Source organism: Vigna unguiculata, chromosome 10 (assembly GCF_037176805.1).
Source record: "Vigna unguiculata cultivar grain cowpea cultivar isolate G323 ecotype 2 chromosome 10, ASM3717680v1, whole genome shotgun sequence".
Lineage (NCBI taxonomy): Eukaryota > Viridiplantae > Streptophyta > Magnoliopsida > Fabales > Fabaceae > Vigna > Vigna unguiculata.
The window spans coordinates 42,043,590-42,059,786 of record NC_140801.1 but is presented as its reverse complement, the minus strand read 5'-3'; the positions used below and the strand labels follow the sequence as shown (position 1 = coordinate 42,059,786).

Sequence of the window (16,197 nt, the reverse complement as noted above, 5' to 3'; positions counted from 1 at the left end):
TATATTTAAGTTTTAAATTAATTAGAAAAGCAATAGTTACTTACCCATATGTATTTACTATCGTTGCTATATCTACTTTTGCCAGCATCCCCAAGTCATTCTTGAAGCAGACTCCAACTTCTCTTCAGCATTCTTCTTCTTCCTTCAACAATGTTCTTCTTCACGGATTTCGTATTCAACGGATTTCATTTTTGGTTGAAACATAGAATTATGTATTCACTTTGTTTTTCTTCATTTACACAATTTTTTTGAGTTTTTCAATGAAAATCAGCCATATAATTATTTTTCATTTTTTGTCTATATGTATCAAATTTTGAAATTCGATCGAGAAGTATCCTAGATTTCAAAATCCGATTAAGTGTACCGGATTCTAAAATTCAGTTAAGGATTGTACTGAATTTCAAAATTTGGTTGAGGAGTGTAACGAATTTTGAAATCTGGTTGAGAAGTGTACCAATTTTCAAAATCCTGTTGAGGAGTGAACCTGATTTTGAAATTCGATTGAGGGTTGTCCTGCATTTCAAAATTTGGTTTAAAATGTTCCAGATTAGGAAATTTGTTTTCTATTCTTCCATATTTCGAAACTCAGTAAAGAAATCTCCCGAATTTCAAAATCCAATATTTTTATTTTTAGGTTAATTATGTTTTATTCCTAAACTATTCTGTTAACGATGTTAGTTTTTTTTTTTTACGAAGCTAACATAATGCCACGTCACGATTCTTTTTCTGAGATACTTATGCAATGAGTGTTGGAGAGTATAAAGAGACTTGGTTCCAAAATCCAGCTTATTCTTCTCCTTCACTTTCACGTTACCATTCGAACCAATCTCGTTAGCCAACGGAAGCACCATTAATGTATTTAACTCAATTTTTATATACTTCAAATGTTAAAAATAAAAAAATTAGTTCTTTGTTAAACTTTTTAGTGTTTCAAACTTATGACATAATGCTCCCTTATACCATTTCATTATTATTATTATTATTATTATTATTATTATTATTATTATTATTATTATTAACTCAACCAAAGTACTATTTTCTTTCATTGAACTTTTAAAAAGTCGGTCTAATTCTAAAACCATTTATTTACTCATTTCATTTATCTGCACTCTTTTAGAATAATTTCAATTCTTGATCTAAAATCTAAATCCTTCATCATGATCACAGATTACTGGAATATCTTTCTCTTTTCTCAAAACCTTCTCATGCATAATTGCAATTTGTCAACATGAAGGAATGGTACATACAAGTAAGCTGCTGCACAATATGTTATCAACCCTTGCCAGGCATCACCATAAAATTCACCACAGAAGATGGATCACGGCAAACATTCTGAGATTAATCTTCATCAGAGAAAAAATCAACATCTTTGGGAGGGCCCCTTTGAAGCTTTGCTTGTAATTCTGGATTTTTGGGCAGAACAAGTTCAGTACCCTGACCTAAAGTGGAGAAATATCTCTCCAGTACCATCTGGTACACAAAATATATATAATAAAATCAATATTCCAGAAATGTGTCTTTTACTGTGATTGCCATTTTAAAACAGATAGAGCATGAAATTTGATATCCCAAGTTCATACAACTCTGTATAAATATAATATATTGCTAAAAAAGCATCATATATAAGAATCACTTACCATGGCAGCAAAGGCATCAAGTTTCTTTTGTTGACTGGACTTACTCAAACCCCTGAAAGAGTAGTGTGTTAATTTCTCCAATAAAATACTAAACTCCCACACAAAATTTTCATTGACAACTTTTAAAAGGGATTTTTTAAATCTCATTTGACTTTCACATCCTATGATACTATTTTCACTATGTTGGAAGTCTCAAGTCAACTAAAGATATGATTAATTTGAGTTAAGCTTACAGTCCCACTTCTTAACGGTTTGATACCAACAACCTTTATCTCACATCCTTCAGCATGTCATTTCTCCAATCCCCCATTAGAACACAGTAGGGTCTCTTACTTAAATACACTAAAAAGGAGTTCAGAAGTTAAGCACATAATAGTTTCAATGGAATAAAAACCAAAAAGTCTCAATCTACATATAAAGAAGTTATAACATGTTTCTAATTGGAGACAGCATGCATATTTCTTCACAAGTAGGATAGTCTGCACAGATGATGGTTTTAATTTCAGCCTACTAATTGAGTTTTTAACACCGAAGAACTTCAACATGGTGCTCTGTGAGAATGAGATTCCATAAGTATACACGGTTCTTTTCCCATCAATTTCCCTTCATGAAGCATGTCATAACTGTGTCCATAGACTACACTAAATGAATAGTGAATGAAAGACCCAGCAGACAGTATAAATTTTATTTAAACTTTACACATTGGTTATATTGTGACAATGCACCCGATGCCAAATCATTGTCAACAATACCACATCACTTATGAAATTACTTACTATTTGTAATTTAATTCACACAAAAGAGAGAATTTCAAAGGATATAATACAATCAATAAAGAAGTTTGAAAACACTTACATGTTGACCATTCGATCCATGGCTTCTGTCGTTGTCCCATGTTCATCTTGTAGATATACTCTCCAACCCCTGAAGTAGAGTTGATATAAATAGAAATTAAACTAGTAATATAAGTAATTAACAGTTCAATAAAATCCTATCAGGAGCCATCCAGAATTCCAAATATGCCATTCAAATCTATTAGTAACTTAATGTCAGTAAATATATTTGTTATTTGCTAAGGTCAATCACTTAATATAATTCAACATTTGAGGCAATCTCATAACTCACGGTTTTGGTGGCTTATCAGCTTCAAGAATGAATATTATAACATATAAAACTGAGTCTGATGCTATTGCTTTCATATTCTCATTATGGAATTCATAAATAAAGATAGAAGAATATAAATTGTCAAAGCTTCACTAAAATGGCTTACCTCTCAGCAGCTTGAACAGCAAGCCTTCCAGCAACACTTCGGACTTTGTTTGACTGAGGTGTTTCCTTCCCATCAGCAGATTTTGGAAGCCCAATTATAAACTCATCAACCTCCTACAGTTTCAAAATCATGTCGATTTGAATGTTATGTACCCTCAGAGATAAATATCCAATTCTTTAGTAGAGAACATGAGAAAAAAAGATGAATTCAGACCTCTTGTTCAGCAATGTTAATAATCTGAACCTCAAGCTTCTGTCCTCGCAGTTCCAACACCTAAATCAACTGCAGGCTTGTCAGGATTGATGGCTGATAAAACACAAATAACATAATTCATAATTGCAGTAGAAGTAATGAGCACATATTAATGTTGTCACAGTTAACTGCAACATTTTCTTATCAATTGTAGCAATATGTGCTCCAATGGTAAATTTTATGCTTTAGCATGTTTTCTGTTCTTATAAATGCCTGAATTTTGGTTTTAGTCCCTCAATGATTTTGGTTTAGACCACCAATTTCATCCTTGAAGGATTACTTTCTCTTCTAAGTGGTCTCTAATGTTAAAAAAAGCTTAAATAGTTGTAAGATATATACAGAAGTAGTCCCCCAAATATTAAAAGACACTTCTAATAGTAATTAGTCTCTAAACTTTATTAAAATGCATCAATTTAAGAACAAAGATGATGAATATACAACACTTTAAGGATACCTGAAATAGTTTTATTACTTTAAAGACTATTAAGGAAAGAAGATACTACTCCAAGTATCGCTGACAAAACCAAATATTCTGCTAAATGCTGATGTGTTACTCAATCAGTTAAGAATTCATTTGGCATGTCATGTCACTACTATATAACGCTAGCTGACCTTTCAACATGACTCCCTACGATAAAAAAAAATGACTTCCCCTCAAACCAAACACGCACTAAGAAAATCTATCATATAGAGAGAAACAAAGGACTCATTCCATCCAAATTCAATCCCAACAACTGGAAAAGATGGTTACAAAAATGGACAAACAACCCAAAACACAGTAAAAAAATTACATCTTTAATTCAGCCAAATTTCACAGAAAGAGGAAACTTTTACAAGTAAAAGAGTAAAAGAGAAATTGTTACGGTTAAGGGGCGAATGGAGAAGCCTTTGCTTAGGGCAAGGCCAGTGCGAGCCAATCCCAAGTCAAGCCCAAGGCTGAAACCTCCTCTCCATTGCGGTTCTCTCTTCCTCCGAAGTGCGTTTGGGGGAAGTTCATCCAAAGTTAGAGCATTTACTGTGCAGTAACTATGAGCATACCCATTTTTACAATTCACAAAAGATGGGATTTTTCTAACATTGAAAGGGGAACAGGAGAAAAACAGTTTCTGGGGTGGTAGATGCAACACTTGCTGTGTCAACATTGTTGCAACTGAAGACTGAAAGAGTTTCAAAGAGACTAGAGAGAGGATAATGTATATTGAAAGATTACATAAGTTGGTAATTATAAAATTTACCCTAATATTCCCTAAACTTAGGTTTATATTGAAATTGACATTTCTAATTCTTTTTATTGTGTGTTGTATTCATAACTAGTCAATTAAAATATTTTTACGAAATATTCATAATAGATTAATTATAAATATATTATAATCTTGTTTATAATTTACTTTGACTAACATTTATGTAACTATTATGTGGTATTATATTTTAATATTTATATAATTATAGTTTGTCATTTATTAATAGGTATTGTGTGGAAAAATATGTGTTAACTTATCATTAAATTTTAATAATATTTTTTTTTATAAAAAGTGTTATTTAATTAATATTTGAATAAATATAAAAACAAATAGATATGTTTATTTTGCCATACCTATAAAAATAAAACAAGTTTTAAGATAAATAATCAATTTAATATGATATATAGTGACATATTTCGTATTTTTAATACAGAATTATAATGTTAATAAAATTTACAATATTTCATTAATATATGATAACATTCAATTTGTAGTATTATTTTTTTTAATGAAGTTATTTTGTTATTACCATGTTGAGTATTTGCAGTTAAAAAAAGATAGTGTAAAATTTTTAAAATTTTTAAACCAAAAGAAAAAAAAAGAAAAACAAAGGTGGTGTTTTATGTTAGTGTAGTAGGTATTTTTCTTTATTTTTGTTAGTGCACTAGTATTACGAAAATGATATTCGAACAAAATTTTTTGACTCGTTTTTTACAATACTGACATGGCAAGGTAATTTTAAATTTTTTATTGCAAATGCTTTAATGAGACGAGCCGTTACATGTGTGGGAATATTTCTTAGGCAAAGTGAAAGAGAGAGAGCGAAATACAGAGAGAGAAGGAAGTGTTGGAGAGAGAGAGAGAAGGAACTGCTGCAAAGGTAGAAGCATTGCAGCCCTTTGTATGGGTAACAGGAGACAGCGGCCACCTGAAGTGCTCGACGACAACCATTTGATAGTCCACAGCGGAGGCCACTTCCACTATTGTCATTCAATATCATTCATCGAGACCGTTGCATTGTGAGTTTGTTGTGATTTTTTAGCGGTCTGTGTGGGTTTGTGAAGACTACGGTGACCTGCTGTCGTCGATGGGAAGGATTTCATCATCCACAGCGTTGCATTGTAAGTTTGTTGTGCTTCCATTACACATTTCCCTAGCGTCTTTGATGATGATGAGTGGTTTTTTTTTTTGGTAAAGTTTGAGCTTTGGTGCGAAAAAGTTGTTGTTTTTTTCGTTTTTTATGGAAGTTTGGAAAACTGATTTGGTGGTCTTATCGTCACTGTTTTGTGCATTTATAGTGGCCATTGGTGTAGTTCACTTTTGTGTGTTGTAGAGTTGTGGCTCTTTGCAATATTTGAAGAAAGCAAATTTGGGGATTTTCGTATTTGGGTGCTTGAAGTGGTCTCAATTAATTTGAGCGGAGTGTGATATTTTGGTAAAGTTATTTGTTTTGTTGAGTAAAAACATATTGTAGATCCCCTGATTCTTTGTAATGGGTGCCCACGTGAAGGACATAGGTGTTGTTGAAGTTCTGCTGAATATTAATTCGGAACTCTGTTGTACATTTATATGTTGACAATTTTTATAAATCAACAACTGAAATGTAGAAATTGCAATAATACTCACCACATTTTAATGCTTGAGTCCTCACTTATTTAAGCTTTGACGTAATTTATAATTTTGAAAGACCAAAAGCACCCACGTTAGTCAATATTCAATGTTCAGGTTATGGAAATTGTATTATGTAAAATGTGTGTAAGTGAATGCATTGTGTGATCACAAAACCATGTTGAATTTTTTTTAAAAGATGCAATTGCAGTCCAAAATTTACAACACTAGTCCCCACATAATAATTCTTAACTCCCAACTTACTGATGAGTTGAGGATTTTGACAATTTTCAAGCAACATAAGCACGAACTATGGTGGATATGCAGTGTTTCGGTTATTGAAATTGTATGAAGAACAATGTGTGTTATGATATTTTAATTTTTTAACCACCTGCAAGAGCAATTAGGAATTTGCAACACTCCTCCCCACATATTAATGGTTGACTCCCCACTTACGGGTTGAGTTGAGGATTTTTGACAATTGTCAAGTAAGACAAGCATCGATGTTAGTAAATGGAAATTGAATGATGAAAAATTTGTTAAAGTGAGTTAATTATGTGATCCCAATACCATATTAAAATATTTTTTTAAGATGCAAATGTAGTCCAGAATTTACAACAACACTCCCCATATATTGAAGCTTGACTCCCCAGTTACGGATGAGTTCAGCATTTTGGCAATTGTCAAGTAAGACAAGCACTCACATCAATGAATGGAAATTGGATGATGAAAAATTTCTTAAAGTGGGTGAATTGTGTGACCTCAATATCATATTTAACTTACTTTTAAAAAAAATCTGCAACCACAAAACATAATGTCCTACTTAACTCCCCACATATTAAAGCTTGACTCCCCACATATTAAAGCTTGACTCCCCACTTAAGTATGACTTGAGTATTTTGGCAATTGTCAAGTAAAAAAGCAACCACGTCAGTGAATGAAAATTGGATGATGGAAAATTTGTTTAAATCGGTGAATTGTGTGATCCTAATATGATATTTAAATTAGTTTTATAAAAATCTGCAACCTCAAAACATAATGTTCAACTTAACTCCCCACATATTAATTCCTAACTCCCCACTTAACTATGACTTGAGTATTTTGACAATTGTCAAGTAAGAAAGCACCCACGTCAGTGAATGAAAATTGGATGATTGAAAATTTGTTTAAGTGGGTGAATTGTGTGATCCTAATACGATATTTAAATTAGTTTTATAAAATTCTGCAACCTCGAAACATAATGTTCAACTTAACTCCCCACATATTAAAGTTTGACTCCCCACTTACGTATAATTTGAGTATTTTGTCAATTGTGAAGTAAGAAAGCACCCACGTCAGTGAATGGAAATTGGATGATAAAATATTTGTTTAAATCGGTGAATTGTGTGATCCCAATACAATATTTAAATTAGTTTTATAAAAACCTGCAACCTCGAAATTTAATGTTCAACTTAACTCCTCACAACTTAAATGGACATTGTATGGTGCAAAATTTGTATAAGTGACTGCATTCTGTTATCATAAAACCATATTTCAGCTCTTGTAAAATCTGCAACTTCGCTCCACAATTTGTAACTTGGCTCCCCATATATGTAGTCTTTACTCCTCACTTACGGATTACATGACAAATATAACAATTTGAAACTGCCACAAACACTCAGTTTACTCAACAACCTATTTAAATATGAAATGACATACAATAGCAATAAACAAACTTTTGCATGTTCAAATTTCAGGTCCTCTGTTCCAAAAACTAAAACAGACAAAATAAGGGTTTTTGGAGGAACACCTTTCGATGAATACGTAGGGAGGAATAGGTGTAATGGACTCACAACAACGGTTCAATGCTACGGTGGGGATGGTGCGATGGTTGTCATCGAGGACTTTCGGTAGCCGCTGTCTCCACTAACCTACACACATGGGTGCAATTCTTCACACTTTCCAGCACTTCTCAGTGTATGTATGCAATGCTTCACTTCTCTCTCTCTCTCTGCAATGGTTCTTCCTTTCCACCACTTTCTAGCAACTCGTTCTCTCTCTCTCTCTCTCTTTCTCTCTCTCCACCACTTTGTTCTCTCTCTTTCTCTCTCTTTGTCTTTCGCTTTGCCTAACCAATGATCCCGCACGTGTAACCTTTCCTTTCATTAAAGCAATTACAATAAAAAAATTTAAAAATCCCTTGCCACGTCAATATTGTAAAAAACGAGTCCAAAAAATTTGTTCAAATATCATTTTGGCTAGTATTATGGTACGTTGCAATTCTAGTTATGCTTCGGTGACTACAATAAAAGGTTACTTCAACTTGGTAACATATAAATCATTTCATCTTGGCAGGATGACAACTTTATTTATAGTATTTTTAAACTTATATTCGTATCAAAATGACACACTTTTAATTTAGAGTATTTTTTTAAGCTGAATTTGTGTCATTCTAACAAGATTTCTATAGAAACTAAACTAAAATTTCGTTATGAAAATGTGTCAAGATAACATAATTTTAATTTAGAGTAGCTTTAAAGTTGAACTTAGTGTTATTCTGACACGGTTTTCATAAAAACTAAACTAAAATTGTGTCATCCTAATATGATTTCAGTTTAAAATGTATTGATTTAAAATTGTGTAACGTAAATGAAAGAAAAATAACAAGAAACAAAGAAAATAAATCACTTAAGAATAACTTATGAATTTGAAGAAAAAATTAAATCTTTTAAATGAAATGTGAACAAAGAAAAAAGGAAAAAAAATAAAAGAACTACAAGGACTTTTATTTATTTACTTTTGTAATAGCGATGTTATTTTACAATAACTCGTTGGATATATGAAATTCCATCTTATTAATTTAACACATATTTATATTTGAATTCTAAATTTTAAAACATTCGTCATAGATAAATTGTTACCTCTCATAGTCAATGATCTATATGTTACCTTATGAAAAATAAGCAATAGTTCTTAAAAGGATTGGTATGGACAAATAAAATTTATACCTTAGCTAAACTTAAAAAGTATTGCTATTCCCCTCTCCATCTTCATGTGCATGACTCACTCGTGAAGCAAGTAGCCTCTCTTTTCAGATAAACTAAACACACATTGTGGACCTTAGAGTGATGAGGGATCTTCACACTCAAGTTTTTTATTTCACTCTGGATGAGACTTTTTATCATATTATTTTTAAGCCACTCACACTAAACAAACAAGATTTCTTCCATTTTTTCTTGTTAAACATTATTTCGTATAAAAACATGTTAAAATTCTAGAATCTCTTATTATCATATAAATTAAATTCACTGCGATTTTCTATAAAAATAAAGTTACTGTTTTTTTGTTAACCAAAAGATTAAGGGCTCCACCGAATAGATGTCCTACGGTGCATGGTGATGGCGAGAGATGAAATAAATTACGCATACAGAAAAGAGAGAGAAATAAAAGAAAAGAAAATAAAAAAAATAAAAAAAAGTAAAAAGTAAAAATTTCATAAAGCCTACTCTTGTTTAGGGAGTATGAGCGTGATAGTAAATGCTATATTTTACTACTGCAATATTGAGGCCAGATCAAAATCATAGTAAAAATTACATTTACAAAGTAATGTGAGTACTTCACCATCCTCCACTGTTCTTTCATTCCCTAGCCATGCATTTCTGTTTCTTTTATGATTCAGGTTTTAAAACCTCTTTTGCAAATACAAAATCTATAGAATGTAGTACGTTTCGACACACATTTTTACAACTAATTTTAGAAAAGAAACAAAAATATGTTTTAACAAATTTTTTCATAAACTACCATGTAAAAAATTGTAATCTATATAACAAAGTACAAAAATTATATTTTTTATAAATTAATTTAAACTTAAAAAAAAAACATTATCAATCTTTTCTCTATCATAAAACTCCAGACAAACCCTCAAACACAAATCTCTTAAGCTAAAATACATAACTTATGCATAAATTACAATGTAAAAGTTATCTTATTGACATTCTCCATAAATATCTATAATTTTTTTTCATAAATTAAAGGTATACATGAACTAATTTGTAAATCCTTTATATTAACTTCTTTACAAATTAAATTTAGCTTATACATTAACTAATAACAAAATTACTTAATCTTTTCTTCAAATTATTTTTTAAGTGCATATAGCAAAATTTTCAAATAAGTCCCTCGGATTTCTTAAATGTTAAACAGCATTATCCTTACGTATTCACGTTCACTGATCCGCTCCAGACTTCGATCACTCAAAGGTAATTTTCACATTGCAGTAACATAAATCAAAGGATTTCTAGCACCTCCCAACATCCATATGAGCAAATTCCTACAATATTCAAATCTACCTCTGAGAGAAAAGAAAATCCCAACAGTTATATAACCACCCTTTCGGGAAGAAAAAAAGTGGAAAATTAAGAGAAAGATTAATCATCTTTGGCCTACTAAGAGGTGGGAGATTCACATTCTGAAATTGGCTGTAGATGTCGCAACAGAAAGATATCGGGGGAATTTTACACCGGTTGTTTAGTTTCAGAACCACCACCTTCAATTTGGGTGCTGATACTTTAGCCTTGCTGCGCTTTTGACTCCAGTGATGGATCAGGTAACACCTCAGTTTTTGTTTCCCCAGAAGGATTTTCCAAATTAGCATGTGGTGTGATTTCTGATACTTGTGTCTGCAACAACTGGGGTTCATAACTTGGTCCAGCCATAGATATGGGTCCAGGCATCTGAGCAGCAGTGACACCTGTCACTTGGGATGCTGCTGTAACTTGTGCTTGAGATAGTACAGTCATCAGGAGCTGAGCCAAAAGTACCTGTGGATCATTATCACCTTGTTGTACTTGAGCATTAATAGCATTAGACAGAGCATTGATGTCAGGAGGGTAAAGGGCTTGAAGCCCCAAGAGTGCTCCAGACAGAGCTGGCTGCTGGCCTACTCCAGATGAAGCTTGGGGATCATGAGCACGCCTTAGTTTCGATAAGTGCTTTTTCCCAGTCACATGACTCTGGTAAACAACTTGTGACTCACATTTAACGTCACACAACTCACATCTAAAAGACATGGTTTGTGCAGGTTCCACAGGCTTTAAACCATCATTGGTTCTCATGTATTTAACCCCTTTTCCTCCTCCTTTCTTCTTCCGCTTTATTCCTCGGCCTCTTGTGGCGGCAGAGTTATCCGTGTTTTTTGCCTCAGGTGCTTCAGAAGCCTCGGAAATGTTTCCTACATTATTCTGCTGCTGAGTTTCGTCCTCGTGATTATTATTAACTATAACCCTCGAGCCCATATTTTCTGCTGGGGATCCATTATTCTCAGACTCCTGAACTTGCTTAGGTTGATCTGTCAAATTCAATTGAGAGGTAGGAATTTGCGCATTCTGTTGTCCATTTAGAGCATTGCGCCTTTGCAGTTCTTCATGCACCCTCATATTCTTCTGATGTTTCTTCCCATTCTTGTGTTGCTCCAAGATTTCTGGAGTATTGCACTCAACCTTACAAATTTCACAGCATACCTTACGTGGTGCTGGTGGTTGCACTCGAGCTTGTTTAGGTAATTGTGTTGGCACAGAGACTGATGATGAAGGGTCTATCGCTGAACCAGTCCCAGCAGCTGCAGGTGCACCTGCCGCATGAGAAATAGCAGCACCAGAAGAATGAGATGGCGCGTGTCTACCACCCCCCACACCATGGCCCCTACCATGGCCCCGACCACGACCAGCCCCTCTAAATGGTCTACCACCCCGGCCACCCCTACCTCTGTATTGAGATGGTCCAGTCTGTAAAGAAGAGAATTCACATATGAATTCAAGAATATATTGATATGGTTACAGTAATCAGGTACGAATGAACGAGAAATTTGAGAGTATATTATTAGAATGACAAGATGTGCACACAAAAGATACAAAAAGAGAAATGTGGTAATGTTCCGATAGACAAATGTCAAAGGAAACAGTTATAAAATTGAAATCTGTCAATATTTGATTAGCATTTTCATAATTACCTTTGAAGATTTCATCTCCAAACAAAATAGCATTATTATAAGATGAATATAGAAAATCATACTTGTTGATAAGCCATTGTGACATGTAATTCCCTCATTATGGTTTAGATAACACCATGAATGGCTCACAGATAATTTGTTAACTTTCTAACCAACAAAATACACCCACCCTTTCACCAGGGACTTGGCTCAATTCATGCCTATCTCTATGAGCCTCAAGATACTGTTGATCTAGCAATCCTTGATAAGTTGTCAATTTATGGTCCTGAAAATATCATCAACGCTTTCCTAAGTCTGAAACTGAAAAGAAACATCCTCTGACAAAAGAAACCAAACCATATCAAATAAAAGTTATGTTCAATGAATAACAAAAAGAGACAAGTTTCTAGTTCTAAACTGTGAGGCACTGATTATTACTTTGAAAGGCCAAACAGTTAAGAAGAGAAACAAAATTATCTGATGCCCACATCAGCTCTAAAGCAACCAGCAAAGACCCACCAGCATTAGGCCTTATTGTGACTTCAAAGATATGATATGAGCCACAATAGATTGTGCTTATATTATGTAACTCCTGTCTTTATCTGGTCACTCTAGGGTGTTGTGGCCAAGTTTGCAGAATTCTCAACACCTTCTGAAGGTTTTAAATGAAAAGCTGAGGATATAATACCTAATCCAGTAACGACCTTTTGTCCAGAGAAGTTCCCAAAAGAAGCTGAGGAAGCACCGCACGCTATTTGCTCTAAAAGCATAAGAAAATGTTTAAAAAATAAGTGTTGCAAAATCTTCAATCAGCCTTCTCCCTTTACTTCTTGAAATGTTATTTTCCCCTTTTTGTCAGGAAATTAAGATACAGACATGTTGATGTAGCAGAGAATGTGTTGAATCGAGTCAAGGAGGAATAAACCATACTATATGGCTTAACTTTGGCTGAATCGATCTTATGTCATCTTGTTTCAGTTACACCGAAGCAACTTACAAGAGCTAAATAAAAGCTCAAATTGATTGGCATAGAATATAATACAACAGTTCAAAGATGTCACCGGAGCAATATTATATACAAAGCCTTTGCTGTGTGTAAAATATCCTATGCCAAAGCCTTTATCAGAAACAATGACGTGGAAACCCATACATTTGTTGATTCTACTGATCTTCTTTAGTGGAAGAGATACAAGCAAAAAGGAACAGGATGACCACTACTTTAAATGTTATAATACAAGTTACAAATAAAAACCAGAAAAAATTTAAGAAGTTCATGATTAATAATATCACAGTTTACAGAATGACCATCAATCTAGAATCAATAAGAACAAAGTAATTAACCAAAAATGAAAGACGATGGAGACATTGATATAAAAAGAACATAACAAAATAAATAAAAAAAGAAAAATGTGAACTTATGAAGTCCGAGAGGAGGAAATAAAAACAGAACACATGGGAAACAGAAGTGTCTTATAAAGTGTGAAAGAACAGAGGTAACCTTTTGTGGAATATTTTACCCCAACAACACTATATGTTCTAGGGCTAAAAATTGTGTTTTCAAAGACTGTCATGGTAGTGCTGCTACTGCAGCTGCACCAGCCTTAATTCCAAACCACTTCACGGTTTGAATCCTGTAGCAGTTGCTGGATGCATTGCATGACACTCCACTATATCACACCATCGACTAATATGCATAAAAAAATAGTTTTGATTAAGCCCAATGACATTAATTGATCCGTGAGAACCAATGGATATGAATTGAGTTAGGGGTAGTTAAGATAGCTATTGGCAGTCTATGATGTCAATTGCGGCCAATCATGGACAGTGATCACAGAATTTGAAGCTATACGGCTCCAAAGAGGGTAGCATCGCAAGTTTGAAAGCAGTTGTGATTTTGAACCAACTTGTGCCTCTCCAAGTATGAGTTTTTTTGTCACCTGCACCATCATCTGACAAACTCAGTGACCTATGCAAAACACATGTATATGTCACTTGCTTTGTGGCCAAATTGACGGCTTCTTCCAAATTAGGCCAAAGCTGCACCTTAGGAAAACAGCCGACAAGCAGATGTCACTGTCTTTTTACTTAACCACTAGAGCCTTTGCTGTATTCTTCCTTCTTTTCTTTGTGAAATCAATATATTTGCCTCTATTTGTTTTGGTAGTTTAGTTTTTCTAGGCCTTTCTGTAAACAATTGGGGACAAACAGTTATCCCATGAGAATTTTGTGGGTCATGCATCCCACCTTTTAGTCAAATTTAAGAGCCAGAGTTGCAGGGCATAACCCACCCTCACGCTCAACAAATCATTATCTTTTAAGATGGCAAACACCAATACACGGTTTAAATCAACCAAAAAACCCTACTCAGTTTAAAAAACCGATCAACAATCGCAATTTCATTTGCAATGTCCAAAGGTCTTGAGGCTTCGCTGACAGCAATGCGAACACAATTGTGGAGGCAATTTTGACAGCAAACTGTTGCCAGAAGACCACATTTGTTCGCAATTTCCCATAATATCAAGGAACACAGAAGAATCACGACCACAATGGTGGCTGCAATTTCCATGGCAACCTTTGCCTCAATGACCACAAAAAATCACAAACACGTCCACAAAAACTTGCTAATCACAGGTTGACAAACCCCCTTCCATTTCCAACTATCAAACATATCACAAACTCACTATTCACAGCCAATCCCACTGTAATAAACTCTTTTACAGGGTTAGTTTAGGACTTTTATAGTTGTTGTTTAACAGGAATTGATAAACTGTTATATCCCAAACTTAAAATTTGAGGATTAGATGGTGTATATAAACACCTCCAGGGGAACTTGAAGGGGATTATTCAATCAAAAACATATATTCAGTTTATTAGCTTGTGCACCTATGTGTGTGATAGGGAGTTTTGGAGAGAATCTATGTTCGGAGATTAGAGCTCTGTGTGTGCAGGCAGTGCAGGGATTGAAGTACTTGTTAGTAGAGAGAAAGAAGTGAGTTGGTGAGAGTAATAAAGAATATAAAAGATTATCACATTGGTATCAATTTAGCTAGGTGACGAAGAATTCTTATGAGCTCTTTGATCTTAAAGAATCAGTGAGGCAATTTTTAGAAATGGTAAAAAAGTCAATTGCAGACCCCACGGCAATAGTTGGAGCTTTCAAGATGACAAAAAAACCATAAAAGATGATGAGATGAAGGCTGAATTTGTAGAGATGGCTGTTTCACCGTGGTTGATGGTTGAGTTTCAACGTTGCTAATGAAAATGTAAAGTTCTTGACCAGAAAAAAAGTGTGGATGATTCAGGCAGACCTCCCCGGTACTATCCTTAGAGCTTCAACTTTCTTGTGGTTCCCAATTTGTTTAAGGACCGTTTTTTATTTTTTGCAATATGAAAACTCAAGAAATCAGTGGAACATTCTCCTTACCGAGGGAGAAGTGGAGGAATTAGCACCCATTGCCATTGGTCATGATATTGACAACTGTGTCTACTTGCTTTGAGTTTCCTTTTAGAAAAAATTATCACACCCACCCACAACTCCAATTAGGTCACGATCCATTAACGTAATTTTCTCCATAAAAATTTCACAAGCAAGCTAAGCACATGAAAACTAAACAGAACAAATGAATTTAACCATAACGTGATGAAGAATTGGAAGGGTTAAAGGAAAAAATTACCGGGACGGACTCCGGAACGGTGGGGTTGACGCCGGGAGGGTGAAGAGGAGCGGGTTCGGATTGGAATTGAAACTGGCCTTGATGTGTGTTGGGAAAATAAGCGTATTGGGAATTGTATGCGTAGTATTGTTGATAGGCATAGGATTGATCGTAGGGTTGGATTTGGATCTGAGAAGGGTCGTAGCCATAGGAATGTTGTTGTTGCTGCTGCTGGTAGTTGTAGCCCGAATAATCCATCTCTGCAACACGCAATTTGGTCTGAGTTTCGTGATGATGATGAAGAAGAAGAGATAAAATCAACGGACACAGGTGCTGCGTGTTCTATTCTACCTTATCGAACGCAGGGTTGGGTAGTCGTTTTGCTTGCTTTCAACACGGACCCATAATAACATTGAATTAACGGCTTAATTAAATTTTAGTTACTTCAAAAAATAAATTTGAGTATTTATAGTTTTGTTTTTATTAAAAAAGATTGTTATACGTTTAAAATATTTAATATTTTTATTTAAAAATTAGTTTCCAATTTATTTGTAAATTTGTTTCTTTCTTT

The 16,197-nt window shown here is 34.0% G+C and overlaps 2 protein-coding genes across 5 annotated transcripts; both read right to left on the bottom strand.

Moving 5' to 3' along the window:
* Positions 1–1,067: 1,067 nt before the first annotated feature.
* Positions 1,068–4,346, bottom strand: LOC114166430 (Polynucleotidyl transferase, ribonuclease H-like superfamily protein). Its single transcript, XM_028051165.2, has 6 exons — positions 4,023–4,346; positions 3,121–3,180; positions 2,908–3,020; positions 2,493–2,561; positions 1,638–1,689; positions 1,068–1,470 (listed from the first exon to the last, which is right to left on the bottom strand). Exons 1-6 carry the CDS (start codon positions 4,299–4,301, stop codon positions 1,339–1,341), a joined length of 705 nt encoding a protein of 234 aa, XP_027906966.2. The 5' UTR covers positions 4,302–4,346; the 3' UTR covers positions 1,068–1,338.
* A 5,885-nt stretch (positions 4,347–10,231) lies between these two features.
* On the bottom strand, positions 10,232–15,992 carry LOC114166604 (uncharacterized). Of its 4 annotated transcripts, none has more exons than XM_028051351.2 (3): positions 15,648–15,992; positions 12,164–12,259; positions 10,232–11,770 (listed from the first exon to the last, which is right to left on the bottom strand). In XM_028051351.2, exons 1-3 carry the CDS (start codon positions 15,882–15,884, stop codon positions 10,556–10,558), a joined length of 1,548 nt encoding a protein of 515 aa, XP_027907152.2. In that variant the 5' UTR covers positions 15,885–15,992; the 3' UTR covers positions 10,232–10,555. The 4 variants fall into 4 exon arrangements, 1 of the variants encoding a protein (XP_027907152.2); XR_014985389.1 differs by lacking the exon at positions 15,648–15,992 and adding an exon at positions 12,662–15,641 and having other exon boundaries at positions 11,728–11,770; XR_014985388.1 differs by lacking the exon at positions 15,648–15,992 and adding an exon at positions 12,662–15,641 and having other exon boundaries at positions 11,743–11,770; positions 12,164–12,311.
* Between the last annotated feature and the right edge of the window lie 205 nt (positions 15,993–16,197).

What these genes read in the sequence shown, in the direction of transcription:
- LOC114166430 (XM_028051165.2), bottom strand. Translation starts at nt 4,301, where the DNA reads ATGTTGACACAGCAAGTGTTGCATCTACCACCCCAGAAACTGTTTTTC. An exon ending in GCTGTTCAAGCTGCTGAGAG is followed by an intron (nt 2,562 to 2,907) that starts GTAAGCCATTTT and finishes ACTCTACTTCAG; the next exon opens with GGGTTGGAGAGTATATCTAC. An exon ending in TTGATGCCTTTGCTGCCATG is followed by an intron (nt 1,471 to 1,637) that starts GTAAGTGATTCT and finishes TTTGTGTACCAG; the next exon opens with ATGGTACTGGAGAGATATTT.
- LOC114166604 (XM_028051351.2), bottom strand. Translation starts at nt 15,884, where the DNA reads ATGGATTATTCGGGCTACAACTACCAGCAGCAGCAACAACAACATTCC. An exon ending in CCGTTCCGGAGTCCGTCCCG is followed by an intron (nt 12,260 to 15,647) that starts GTAATTTTTTCC and finishes TGATATTTTCAG; the next exon opens with GACCATAAATTGACAACTTA. An exon ending in GCCAAGTCCCTGGTGAAAGG is followed by an intron (nt 11,771 to 12,163) that starts GTGGGTGTATTT and finishes TCTTCTTTACAG; the next exon opens with ACTGGACCATCTCAATACAG.